General features: G+C 36.7%; 1 protein-coding gene across 1 annotated transcript in view; it reads left to right on the top strand.

Moving 5' to 3' along the window:
- Positions 1–13,637, top strand: part of LOC137155515 (uncharacterized) — a 103,364-nt gene that overhangs the window by 27,908 nt on the left and 61,819 nt on the right. The window contains exons 9-12 of the mRNA XM_067551855.1: positions 2,511–2,707; positions 5,181–5,245; positions 8,096–8,202; positions 11,873–11,984. Of these exons, the coding sequence (XP_067407956.1) occupies positions 2,511–2,707; positions 5,181–5,245; positions 8,096–8,202; positions 11,873–11,984 (481 nt within the window). The remainder of the gene's footprint in view (positions 1–2,510; positions 2,708–5,180; positions 5,246–8,095; positions 8,203–11,872; positions 11,985–13,637) is intronic.

The following is a 13,637-nucleotide window of genomic DNA, read 5'->3' as shown; positions in this document are numbered from 1 at the left end:
GTTCTAGTTCCGATTCTGCTACTGACTTGCTGTGTGGCCTTAGACAAGTCACTTTGCCTTTCTTTGTGTCTGTTTCCCCCACATGCAATTTGAGATCATTGGTGTTAGTGTACCTTCTCATAGCAATGTTGTGATGTTAATTTTTGTGTTTTTTACAGTATTATAAAGTGCTAAGTAAGTGTTAAAGGTTGTTTAATTTCCTTTCCAATTATTTTCTGATCTAAGACCATACCAAATAACTTTTCAATATCTCAGTATACTATGTTCAGTGAATTTTCCTTATCTGTTTATGGCTCAAATAGCTTCAAAGACCAGATTAATGAAGTGACCTTTCCTGTGTGAATTCAGGGTGGGCTTTTCTACGTTTCCTTCAGCACCGCGAACAATCCTTGCTGATCTGTAGTCACAGAACTTGTCTCTTAATCCTTTATTTAAATAATGGAATTATGTTTGCAGATTCCCCATGCTAAGGAATCTCTGCAAACTCCTGTGAACTTTTACAAATGTCAATTAAGAGTTCACTGGTTTCTTTGCTTATTTCCCTTAAAACTTCATGTATATATGTTCTCCAGACTTTGTGCATCTAACTTTTATATAACCAATTTTGCTGTGTGTAGTGTATACTGCCCATATTAGAAGAAGAACATCATGAGTTCAGGAGGACCGTTCCAAAAGCAAACCAATTTTAAGTATGCATTTAGAGCTTGATGATCACTGATTTCAATGAGAATTGTGATGCTCACCATTTATCACAAGCAAGCCCTGAGAGAGAAGCTTTGGAGGACTGTATAGCTCAGCATTCTTCATTGCAAGGCCTGGCAGCCAGTGGCGGCTCCCATTGACCCTAAGTGGAGCTCCCTGGCTAATTATTTATATTCAAATTTATTTTATTTTTAACATTAGACTATGTACTGAGCCTATCAGAGTCTGCCTTCTTTACACGTCACATTGACCACATAATAACCATAATATTACCATAGCAACCAGCGTAGAACGGGGAGTGTTCAATCGTATGTGTCGTATATTAGTTTTTGGCCCCAATGATTTACCGAAAAGAATGGATAGATTCTTAATTCCGTTGAAGAGAAAATCGGAAAGTGAGACAGGAGAAAAGGCAGATAAGAACGTAACTGTGGATATTAATGAAACAAACAAACAAAAGTTTTACTTACACAAGTCCCTCTGTAACATTACATCATTAAGGAGTAGCAAGCAATATGTTAATTTAGTAGTTGATGTGGCTCTCACATTTTTGCCCAAGTGTCCCCCACTTGAAAAATAGTGAAGATCACTGATATAGCTCCTTAGCCACTCTAATTCCACTATTTGTTCTTCTCCTGTCTCTGGAAAATTTATCCTGGATAGATCTCCACCTTCTTATGAGAGGAGGTGAGCCAGGTGGCCTCTTTAGAAGATATAAAAGTTTGGTTTAATTTTGTGTCTTTTTTGATCATTGCTTCTACTCAGAGAAGTTCTTTGAAACAGAAACCTTTAAGCTGGGAAAGCATCAATTAAAGGTTTTGTCCAGATACTCATGAAAAGTCAACCACATTTTAACAGTGATGGAACTTGTACTTATTACTGCTTGTTTATCATTTTCCCAATATTTTCCCTATGCAATTACATTGTTTTTTATGAAAACCTTCTGTTTCTCTCTATCATACTGCTCTTCTGATTTTGCCTCACTGTTTTCTCTTACCTGTCTGGGTTTTATTATTTCACTGCACTGAATTTTGATTTATTTGTGTTGTTAAATACTTTGTTTTCTGATGCTGATTTTCCATTTATTATTTATTATAAAATCCACAAAGTATCTCCAAAAGATATAATTAACCTAATCTCCGTACTTCCCTTTGCCTCCAAAATCCTTGAGCCCAGTCTGCTCCTGCTGCTTTGACTGCTCCTCTAGTACATTCCTAGGTACTCTAATCTGTTTTCTCTATCCGCCATTCCACTTTTCCTGCTCTAATAAATCACCAGTGATCTCCTGGCCAAGTTGTAGGGCCAGTTTTCCATTCTGATTTCCTGTATCTGCCTGTCTACTTTCAGAACTGTTGGCCACACCCTTCTTTCTGTGTTCTAGCTCTTCCTTGGGTTTTCATGAGTCTTTACTCCTCTGATTCTCTTCCCACCTCTCCAACCACTACTTTAGTGTCTTAGTCTATGGCTCCTCCTTCACCCTTCTTCTGGCCACTGTTGGTGTCTTCAGGGTTCTGTCTATGATTCTTTCTACATTTTATTATTGGGCAACATAATCCATAAATGTATGGTCTTATTTGTCTTATCACAGGTAGTACAGTTATTTGAATGTCTTGACTGTTTTTTCAATATTTTCTTGAGTTTGTGTCTATAAAGGCTCTATTCTGTATCTTATTGGTTAATGATATTTAACTTAGTTGCTTCTATAAAAATGTTGGTATGTGGTCTTATTACTTATGAAGTGATTAATAATATTTACTTTTTTCTTTTATTCTGAACTCTTAACATTTTTAATGTTTTTAACTCTTTAGGCATAACATGGGGTTTCCCATTGTAGAATGTTCTTCTGATGGACACTTTACTCTATCCAAACCACCTGACACAGGGGGCCTAATCTCTTTTGGCACGGTGGCGGAACAGTTGGTGTATGAAATTGGCAACCCTCAGCGTTATCTCTTACCAGATGTCACATGTGACTTTTCTCAAGTTTCCATTACTGAAATTCCAGGTTAGTGGCTGCTGCAGTCAGAGGATCATAATATTGAGGAAATCTATTAAGTAAGTTATGTTGGCAGTCTAAAGTAGTTACTGTAGTTTTCATATTTTCCATGTAACTTCACTTGTTAAGTCTGTTCTTTTGAAGCGGATAGTAAAACAGACTATTACACAAAAATATCCAGATTGCTTTGTGCCATTCTTTGGAAATTTAGATTAGCTGTGAAGTATTCAGCATATTTTTGAGTAATCTAAAACTTTGTTTCTTTTATTAAAATATATATAGAATATCTACTAAGTTTATAAACTATGTATTTCTATAGCACTTAAAAATGTATTTGCTGTGTCTTTCAGGAAGTACTCCTCTACTTTATTAGACCCTACATTTTAGTCCAGCTCACCCTTCCTTTTGTTGATGCAGCTCCCCTTCTCTCTCACTCCCACACACACATTCTCTCTCTCTCTCTCTGCAATGGGTAGCCATTCTGCTTAAGATAGCATGTGATAAAGCTTTGTTTTCTAGCCACTTGACTGTGTCACCTTAAAAACGGTAAGATTTCTCAGCTAGTGAACAACTGTTACAGAAATCCCACCCTACTGCTCTCCAGAATACTTTAATGTTAGGCCCAAATTTGAGTAGTAGACTTCAAGATCAGGCATTTGGATGAGCCACCTTGCTAAACTGATCATTTAGAATAACTTAACAATTTAAAATTCTTAGTCCCTATGTCTTTTAGACAAACCAGTGTAAAAAAAGGAATTTGGTTTTTTTTATCCAATATGGAAATCTAGTTCCCTTATAAAACCCACAACAATTAAAACACAAACTAAAAACTCATTAGGATAAAATCCTAAACTTCATATTAGCCTTATTTTTTAAGCAAAACATTTCTATCTTAAAATTGTACAGTGAACCTTCAGCTCATGCAACATAATCAAATGACAAATAGTCTGATAAGGGTTGTTGCTTTTAGCCACTAGTCTTTTTAAAAAAAATAGAACCTTAACCTTCCAATGAACTTTTAGCTTGTAAATGACCCAATATGACACATTTGAACTTAAAATGAACTTTCACATGAACTTTCAGTTAGTCCTCCTCTTAGAAATATAACAGATGGAAGATAGGCAGATTTCTTAAATATTTTTAGTTTTAAGTGCTTTGACACGTACACCAGAAAGCACAGGGCAGGCTATCTATTTTTGATGTTCACTTTGCTGATTTTATTGTACTGCAGGATTAATTACAATAGGCGTTTGAACTAAGAGGTATTGCTGTTTTCTTTTTGTTGATGGATGTCATGCATTTCTTCTTCACCTGGTATAAAAATCCTGCAGATCTTCAGTCTGATTGTAGAGATATTATTCTATAATAGCAGAAGGGCAAGTTAAATTAACAGTAAGTGAACCATGCTGATTGATTGTTGTTGTTGTTTTGACAGTGACATTTAAGATTATTGTAAATTTTCATTCTTCATAAAATGTCTGAAGAAGTGCTCTTTATTTTTGGTCTCTACTCGATTCAGAATATTTGTATGAAGGCTTTCATATTTTGCTAAACATTCACAGGCATAGATTTGTTAGAGATAAACTGCATCTAATTTAGATGTAGGTAGTCTTATATGTACTGTATTTGAGTTAAGACCCTGATCCGGCATTACTGAAGTCAATGGAAATATAGCTGTTGACTTCACTATGTGAAGGATCAAACCCTAAGACTAGACTAGACTTTGACTGACTCTTCGCTGGTGTTACTATGTGCAGTGCCAAGTATATTATTTGCCCTGAAATGTTCTCTAGATTATTTTGTTACAGTTATCAACAGTAAGATTAAGGCTACATAGGATCTACATCTGTACAACATTTGCCATCCAGTTCCAGCCAGGACATATTCTCCCACCCTGTTTCTCCAGACAGATGCTTGTCTTTCTCCTACTGTTAATTCCTTAATCTTCCCAAGGGAGGCAGCCCAGCCCACTCCAGCCAAATGCGGTCAGTGGCATTGTACATTAACATCCAATGCTCTCTTTCCAACCCCCTTTCTGTCAAGGCCTTCTCAGACTGGGAAGGGGAATCAGTCCCAAAGATCCAAGAATTTCTCCTTAACAATGCTGCAGGGTGTAAATAGTTTGTGTGTGTTTTTTTTTCCTTGAATTTGCCAAGAATTATAGATGTGTGTTGTCACTGGCAATCGAGTAGAAGACAATGATTGAGTCTTAAGCCATGTCATGTATTATGTATTCAAATACACTGTGAATAAATATGTCAACAGTTAGGTTAAAAGGCAAATTGAGCATAGTCCATGGATTTATACTCTGTAGATTTGATGCTTGAGTTGCTAAGGCTGATGTGGCTGCTTTTGCATGGATCTTGATGATAGTAGTATCAGTGACATTTTAGTTTTGTATTATGTCACATAAGGAGAATCGGTAGTACTTCCTTAGAAATTATATTGAAGTAATTAAAATAGATGTTTTTAACCATTCTAGGTATTGAAGGTGGGGCAGTGAAAGTTCATGGAGCAAAAGGATCGCCTCCTTCAACATTTTATAAGGTTCTTTTCTTATTGCTTTGATAGTTATATGGAGTGAAATGCTCTTGATTTGTGAAACATTGGTATTTTGGAGAAAAAGTATTACTACCAGGTGAAACATTTATTTTTTCACACCATAACTGAAATTACTATATACAAAATTGAGGTTATGTTATAAGTCCTTTTGGGAAGTCTCTGGTATACAAGAGTAATTAAGACTGAGATGATGCTTTAATTAAAAAATTCTGCTTCCAGTCACAAAATCATATTTTAACAATAGTTATCATTATTTGTAAGTTAGCACAAAAATCTTGTCTTGTTTCAATATGAAACACATTAAGCACGTGATACTCAAAGCCAAACACTGCATAATCACTTATATCAGGATAATTCTTTACTGTCTCATAAGGGTGCTGTGAAAAATTAATGAATTAATGTTTCTAAAGTCTTTTGATATCCCCTCTTGGAAGATGCTATATAAGGCCATTTTTTAAAAAAGTATGTGTTGTTATAGTCTTCTAGTGGTCCTTACTTCCCTGCAGGACACTAATTTAGGCAACTGCATCGGAGTACAAATAGGGCAAACCTAATCCCATTTACCAATAGCAAAACTTCAACTGACTTTCTATGGGAACAAGATTGGAACCCATACCTTAAAGTTGCTTTTAGTAGTGAAATATCAAAAGAGAGTTGATTTGACTGGATCCATTTAAAACTTTAAAAATATTTTTTTAGAGAAAGTGTATAATCTGTAAATATGCCGACAACTATGATTTGAGTGATAAACTATAGCTCAGACATACCTTTTTAAAAGTCCAGTGATCACATTTAAAATGTTTCACCCAGTTTGAAAGTTGTATATATTATGTATGTAGCTAATATATTTTATATATAAAGGTAGTGGTTAAGTGATCACTTTATAAAGTTTATTTAAGATTTAAAAAATAAGCAGTATTGTTTTCAAAGAAGATGGAAGAACAGTTTTGGCCATGGGTGATCTCCGTGCAGAAGCCAAAGAAATCTCTAAAGTCATGGGGTTGGAGTATATTACTAACTCTTTTTCAGATAAACGAATATCTCCTATTTCATTTTTCTCAGGTACTCAAACAGTCCTTAAGCTTTCCACTCATGCAATGGGGTCTTGGTTTTTGGTAGACATAGTTTCCAAATTCTGTACAAAATTAACTGGTCTGCCTGGTATTTTTTTCAGTCTTTTGTGTATTAGATCAAGATTTCTAATTATATAATGTTAGAATAAAAAATCTCTTTTGTTCCGTATGGTCTGTGCTTGGGATCAAACTTTTCCCTCAAGTTTGGGGGAAAAGAGTTTTAATTGTTTTTGAACTCTAAGGGTATGTCTACACTGACAGCGGCAAAATCGCCTCCGTCAGATCGATCTTTCTGGATCGATTGAGCGGTCAATGTAGACCTGGTCTGGATTCAGAGCTCCATTTGAATGAACCAGCAAATAATTTAGATGCAAAACATTTTATATAAGAAAAACGGATTAAAATATGCACTCTTTTTCATATATTACATGACATTAAGATAGTACTAAAATTAATTGTACATGTCAGTAGGCCATTTTAAAATATACTAGTTTAGAGACATTTTTAGAATACATACTGGAATTAAAATGATAAATATCATTTAAAATGAGATGCCATACTTAATTTTTGTTCTGAAAAATCAATATGACATTAATAAAACTTCTTTAGATATCCATATATTAGTTTTGTATAACATTTTGTTCACTCAGAATCTCAGATACTATAATAAAGGATGGACAGATGTCTTGCTTACATACTCCCCGCCACAAAACAAAACAAAAAAACTTAGGCTTTATTACGTGATCTATGAGGAAAGATCTAAATATGTATAGCTTTGGTAAGTGGTGAGTGGAGAGGCATGCTAATAGACTAGAAGTGTTTGAAGGGTGGAAACAACATGCAGGAGGAAAAAATATCTAGTGTGTTACACAGAGGTGTAACTAGAGTTAATTCAATGAAATTAAGAAAAGGGGAATTTTAGTCTCCCACAAGAGCTGCACCAGCTGGAGCTGAGGAGCAGTGCCCCCAGGAGCAGCAGCCCCAAGATTCATGCCAGCCAGATTGGAGTAATTTAGTGTTATTATTATCATTATATGTATTTATAGGGGTTATATGTGTTTATGGCTGGTGAGGGGATGAGTCGGGGGGATGGGGCAGGCGAGTGTTTTACCTAGTGTTAACTAGGGGGGCTTTCACTCAGAAAGGTTGGGAACCACTGTGCTAGATGACCTAGCAAGTCCTTCCATCTCTAATTTCTATAGTTTTACTACAACAAAGTTAATATACTCATCAAATTAATGAAAAAATGTATCCATCAATAAGAACGTACCGTGCTATAGTCTGACAATAAATGCCTTTTATCATGATGAATTCTAGAGATCTGGTAAATAGTCTTTAACATTAGAAGCACAAGAAAATATATGTTGGACCACAATATATAACATATATTTTTTTCAACATTTACTGTAATATTTATCACTGCAGAAAAGTGTTTCAATGCAAACTACTTAATAACTGATACTTCTTTAAGTTTTCTTTATGGTAATGCAACTTTGCATGGTCCAAATGTCGAACACATATGTGCAATGGGGTTGAGTTAAGGTGGCAATGGGAGATTTAACTTTGAATGTCATGATTTTGTAGTTAAATTTCCCCTTAGGTTTTAGTTTTGAATAGCAGAACAAGAGTTTGTAACTATTTGCTATATGGATGATTTTTGCTTATTTTATTTCTCATTAATATGTGGGTGATGACTTCTAAGTGAGCTTTTACAGTACACTATGTGAAATCCCTCAATTCATTTAGTAACTTTAATTGCCAGGTAAATGCCACTTACCTGGATGGTTTTAGAGCTACAGCAGTCTGTCCAGTGGTAGGGCCAAAGGCCGTGGAAAAAGGAAGACAAACAGCAGAAAGCATTCTGAAAAGGTGAGTATTTAATAGAGAGATGCTTTATTTTGCCTTTTAAATTTAAAATCAACATGTAATGGTAAATTGTACTAAGAAGATGGCAGCCATATCAATGCAGAGGTATCCTTGAAGGTAGCATTCTTTTACATGGAAGGACATTTCAAGATGTAAATTATAGAACCTCTTTTTCTTTCTGCAGAAAATCCATTATACAGCTACAAAATACTAGTAATGTTATTTATCAGCAAATAGATTGTTTCTGGTTAGTGTGAGAAGTTGGACTCTGTTGTTTAGCCAGTTTTGGTCCTAGACCTTGGTGCTTTAGTGAACGGAATAGCTAGCAATACTTGGACCAGGGGCCAGTTTCTATCCTAAGTCACTCTGAGGACTATATTAGTCATTTTGGAACCTCAGTACATTTTACTTATTTTATTGATTTCTTCAAACTTGAAAAATGCATCTAGGGCTCTGGGCACATATTCTGCCATAGATGTAAAAATCACAACATAAAGGACTGTCTATAAAAAAAATATCCAATTCCACCTCAGCCCATACCCTTCTCAACAGCTTGAACAAAAAGAGGATTAAATGGATGCCCAGAAGTTTAATGCATATGAACTTTGATGAACCAAGGGTGGGGAAGAGAGTTCTACAATCAGTGACCCCTCTCAGAGAATACTCTGCCAGAAGCACCCTTTTGTTTATTTTGAGGGAACGCCAGCTCAGGTGCTTCTGCTGATTTTGGTTGTGCCAGAATAAGACTGGGAGAGACGCAGTCTCCCAAGTAACTAGGACTTGTCTACACAGGGAAAAAGCCAGCAGTAGCTGGTGCACGCACATTCGTTACGCCACACTAGCTCCCCCTGCAGACACTCTTACCATGCACTAAGAGTGCCTTTGTGCACATTAGCTTAATGCACAATGGAAATGTACTAGGTTAAACCATCTGAGGGAACTCTTAATGTACAGTAGGAATGTCCACAGGGGGAGTTAATGCACAGTAAACCCACACGCTAGCTTATTGCTCTCTAACTTTCCTGTGTAGAAAAGCCCAAGGTCTCAAACCCTTAGGGCTTTATAGATTAAAACCAACATCCTGAATTCTACCCAGAAATGTACTGGAATCCAGTGCAGACCCCGGAGCACTGGGCTAACATGCTCTTAATGTGCAACTCTACTTAGAATGCTGCAGACTGCTTACTCCACTAACTTCTTCAGCTTGTGGCAAACAATCTCTCTGTCTTCTTCATTCTTCCCTTCCTTCCTCTCCATTGTTCAAAATGAATAATTTGCAGAAGCCTTATGAGTGATCTTCAGTGTCTCTTCCCCGCCCCCCCCCCCCCCCGGATTTTTTTTGGTGTGTGCATTCTCGTGCCTTACAAAGGCACAAGAAGTGCTCTTAACAATTATCACTGTGTTGCTATCAAGTTTTCCCAAGTAAATACATGGTTGGGTAGTATCCAGAGAAGGGAATGAATTCCATTCAAAGCAAAGAAATTCTCTCCATCTCCACTTTAACTCAAACACTGGTGGATGGATTAAAGGGCCTGCTAAGGTAGGACTGAACTGGCTTCTACAGGAGAAAACAAAGCTATAATGCTTCTTTGGATAGGCTCTCTGTAGAGCAGCAATGCTATGAGAACTGCAGTGGAACCACTGCAAGTCCCACAACATGAGTTGGATCAAGCGACCCACAGGACATAGCTGTGTACTGAAAGTTGCCTACAGAACATATTTCAGACTTAAGCACCTAAATTTTATATATATCTGTTTACTTCATTGGGGGCTCGGGGTGCTCAGTGCATCGAAAAATCTGCCATTTGGATTTTGGTGTGATAAATATGAATTTAGGTGCCTGATTTTAGGCACCCAAGTTTGCACATTTTGACCGTAATGAGTAATATGGGAATATTCTGTTTATGAATCACCTTTTAAATTAATCTTAAATACCTTTGTCACTTTATTGCTGGTCCCAAGTGCGATATTGACAATTCAGTGAGCATATACAGTGGTGCATTTAAAATCTTCCATTGGTGTGAAAGATTCTGTGGGTTTTAACATAATTCCCTGTAAAATCTCTTAAACTGATAGAACTGTGTAAGGATGCCAGATACATGGTATTGCACTTCATGAATGTGTGTTGCCTCATATACTTGGTATGGTAAGGAAGCATTGAAGTTGTTAAAGGGAAACTGAAGAGCATTTTACATTGTTTTTAATGTACTTCTATGTACTGCCCTCACAAAGTTGAACTTTTTGTCTCTACTAATTTTGATTTCTTCTCACCTTTTTAATATTGATATTTTCTTGTAATTTAAATGGCCTGGAGTTATTATGACGATCTTTGGTTTGGTTACTTCCTTGGTTTTGCATCTGCAAAATTGAATATATCTAGTTCTGGGAATAGGGTATAGAACATCACCTCTACTAGAAGAATGGCTTTTGCAGACACTAAGAATTATGGGTTCTCTTACAGCAATCACTGTGAAGGCTCTGAAAACTTGTTTCTAGTGTGTACTTCTCCATGTCACTAGATGACATTATAGAGTGTTTTGCCACTTCTGAGAGAAAACACAACCTCTGGTGTGTTTTTGCATCTGTGATTTGAGGATGAGGAAAGAATATGGAGGATTTTAAACACAGACACATTCAAACTGTAAGAGCCACTAGGGTTTGCCCAGCTCTGTGTAGAAGAAAGAAAGGGTTTTGCCCCAGGTTCCATGGATCCCCCCAAGAACTGTGCAGATTCCAGAGGATCCAGTAGAGAGAGGCCATATGTGCAATTTGTTCGGGATTCTGTGTCCTGAATCAATGCATCCATCAGCCATCTTGGCTGCTTCTCCTCTCTAGTCAGAGCAGTCTACTTTTGGGGCTGTGCTGATTGGCTTCAGGCTCCCTAGCAGAGTGGACAACTACTCTGGTTTGGTGGGGGGAGAGGTCTCAAAGCCCAAGCTCCAGCCGTAGCCCGAAAATCTACACTGCAATTTTTAGCTCTGCAGCCCAAGCCTTGCAAGCCTGAGTCAGTTGACCCAAGCTTTGAGATTCGATGCCACAGGTCTTTCATTGCAGTGTAGACATACCCAGAGTGAGTTAGTAGCTGAGATCACGTTAGGACTCAGGAGGTCCTGGCTCCTTATGATAGACCATGTTGTCTGGTATCTGGAACACTGTAACTCCTATTCTTTATTCTTGCTTCCAGTTGTTTTGACATCTGTTAAAGTTCAAATCTGAAGTGTGACATTCATTGTATGGCAATTTGCTTTTAAATAATAGAAGTTATGTATATACCATCTGAAGTTAAATCTTAATCTAGCAAAAACAGGTTAATTCATATTATCTGTGGTTCTACTGAAGGTGACCTGCAGTGTAAAAAAAATGGATATATACTTTTTTAATACAGTATGAAGAAGACTGGAAGGATGTTTTTCCACTATTTTCCCCCCTTTCCCCTCTTGTTGTTAACCATAGATACTTGGGAATGTCAAGTAGAATCAAGAGGTCAGGACATATTTTGAGTGTAACTAACTTGATATTGTCACTTGAACTGTGATATAGGAGTAAATTTGCCCAGATAAGAAGCATTCAAATCCAAATTTAGCTAGTACTCAGAACTAACACTGATGGACTGCACTGGTACTTCATATAATCTTTTTGAAGCAGTTTGCTAATAACAAATAATCTGTTGCAGGACTCGCCTTATTTTCAGTCAGCTTGGGTATGAAGATTACTGTGCAGTTAACGTACAGGTTTTAGGTTCTGAAGATACATATGGACCTCATGCCAAAAGGAAAATAGATGGTGTAAGTACTAAGCAGAAAAATGTCAAGTCTTTACTGACCCATTTTAATATCCCCATGTTGTTATCTTTTTGTAACTTTAAAAGAGGTTACTTACTGGGGCAAAATTCTGAGATGACATCTTTTTGCAAAGACTTTTGCACATGCCTAACTTTAAGTTCATGGGTAGACCCGTGAACATCTATGTGAGTACTCAAAAGTTAAGTAATGAGTAAATCTTTGCAGGATTGAGACCTTGATGTGCAACAAAGTACCACAAATGCATTGTTATGAAATCCTTTAGAAACATTTTGTAACGGGTGTGTATGTGTATATATAAAGAAATATCTGCCCAAGAGCAAACCTCTTAATAGTAGGAGTTCCATTGATGTGAACATATTGCACAAATTTAAATTATATTAAAATACTTTAAAAGAATGTTAAGGTTACACAGTTAAGCCCTCAGAAGATAGGAAATACCAGAACTAAAGTTGCCTTAATTAGGCCCCCTTGTGCGTATGCACTATGATAGTCTTGAATTACATGATCATGTACTATGTTTTGTGACTCATTAAATTCATATGTACAAATTTGAATCAGCCAGAATGGGTGCAACTACCGTGCATCTAAATCTACTGCTGCAACTAAATCCATACACATGAAGGTCTGTAAAAGACAGCAATAAATCTTGAGTTAAGTCATACACTTAAATATTTAGGTTGTATGGCTTGTTCCAAAACAGTAGCATCTAATTCTTCTTTGTCAGTTGCAAAGTCTTGCAATACTCCAAGATACATGTTTGGCAAAACTCAGTTCTATGAATCTGATGTGAGGAATGTGTCAGCATTTTAAAATGGCTGGATATAGATGTTTATAGGAGACAGGAACATGTGTTATGTAGAAAGTTAACAAACTGTTTCTGAACAGTCCATTTCTACAATAGAATTAGGTAACTTATCGCTGTAACTGTTCATTTTAAATGATTGTGCTTAACTTCATTCTGCAGGGCAGCAAAACTCCCTCTCTGCTAAATCAGCTGTGTAATGCTTATGTGGCTGCCTTATCCCTTCCCTTTCCGGGATCATATACTCTGATTCTCTATTTTAAACACACACAAAAACTATATTAAATAATATTACTAAGGTTGCAAAGTCAACCTCTTAGAAGTTAGGAAATGTCAGAATTAAAGTTGCCAGTGCATTGTGGTACTGTCTTTAATTACATGATTGCATACTATTCCCTATCGCTATTCAGTATGTTTGTTTTCTCCTCCTTGTTCCATCTGTAGTCCCAGGCCTTATTTACTGCACAATATTCAAACCCTGCTCTGAAGACAGAATTATTAATTTCTTCATGAGCTTTTCTGTGGCGATCATCATTATAGTATCTGAGTACTTCACAAACATGTAATTTATTTTTGCAACTCTCCCATGAGATGAGCGGTTATTATTTTACAGATGGGGAACTGAGGCACAGAGAGGATAAGATCAAAAGTGGAAGATCACCACTTCTGAGTGCCCAATTTGAGATGCTGATTTTTTCAGAGCACTTAGAATTGTATAGCACTTCATGTGTTCAAAGCACAGGCCCCCTTGATTTCAGTTGCAGCTGTGAGAACTCAGCGATTATGCAAATCAAACCCCAGGGTCTCAAGTCAAGAACCAAAAAATGAGGAAC

This window comes from Emydura macquarii, unplaced genomic scaffold (assembly GCF_026122565.2).
Source record: "Emydura macquarii macquarii isolate MOO-44397 ecotype Brisbane River unplaced genomic scaffold, CSIRO-AGI_Emac_v2 contig_1363, whole genome shotgun sequence".
Taxonomy (NCBI): Eukaryota; Metazoa; Chordata; order Testudines; family Chelidae; genus Emydura; species Emydura macquarii.
This window is presented reverse-complemented; position numbering and strand designations above follow the sequence as displayed.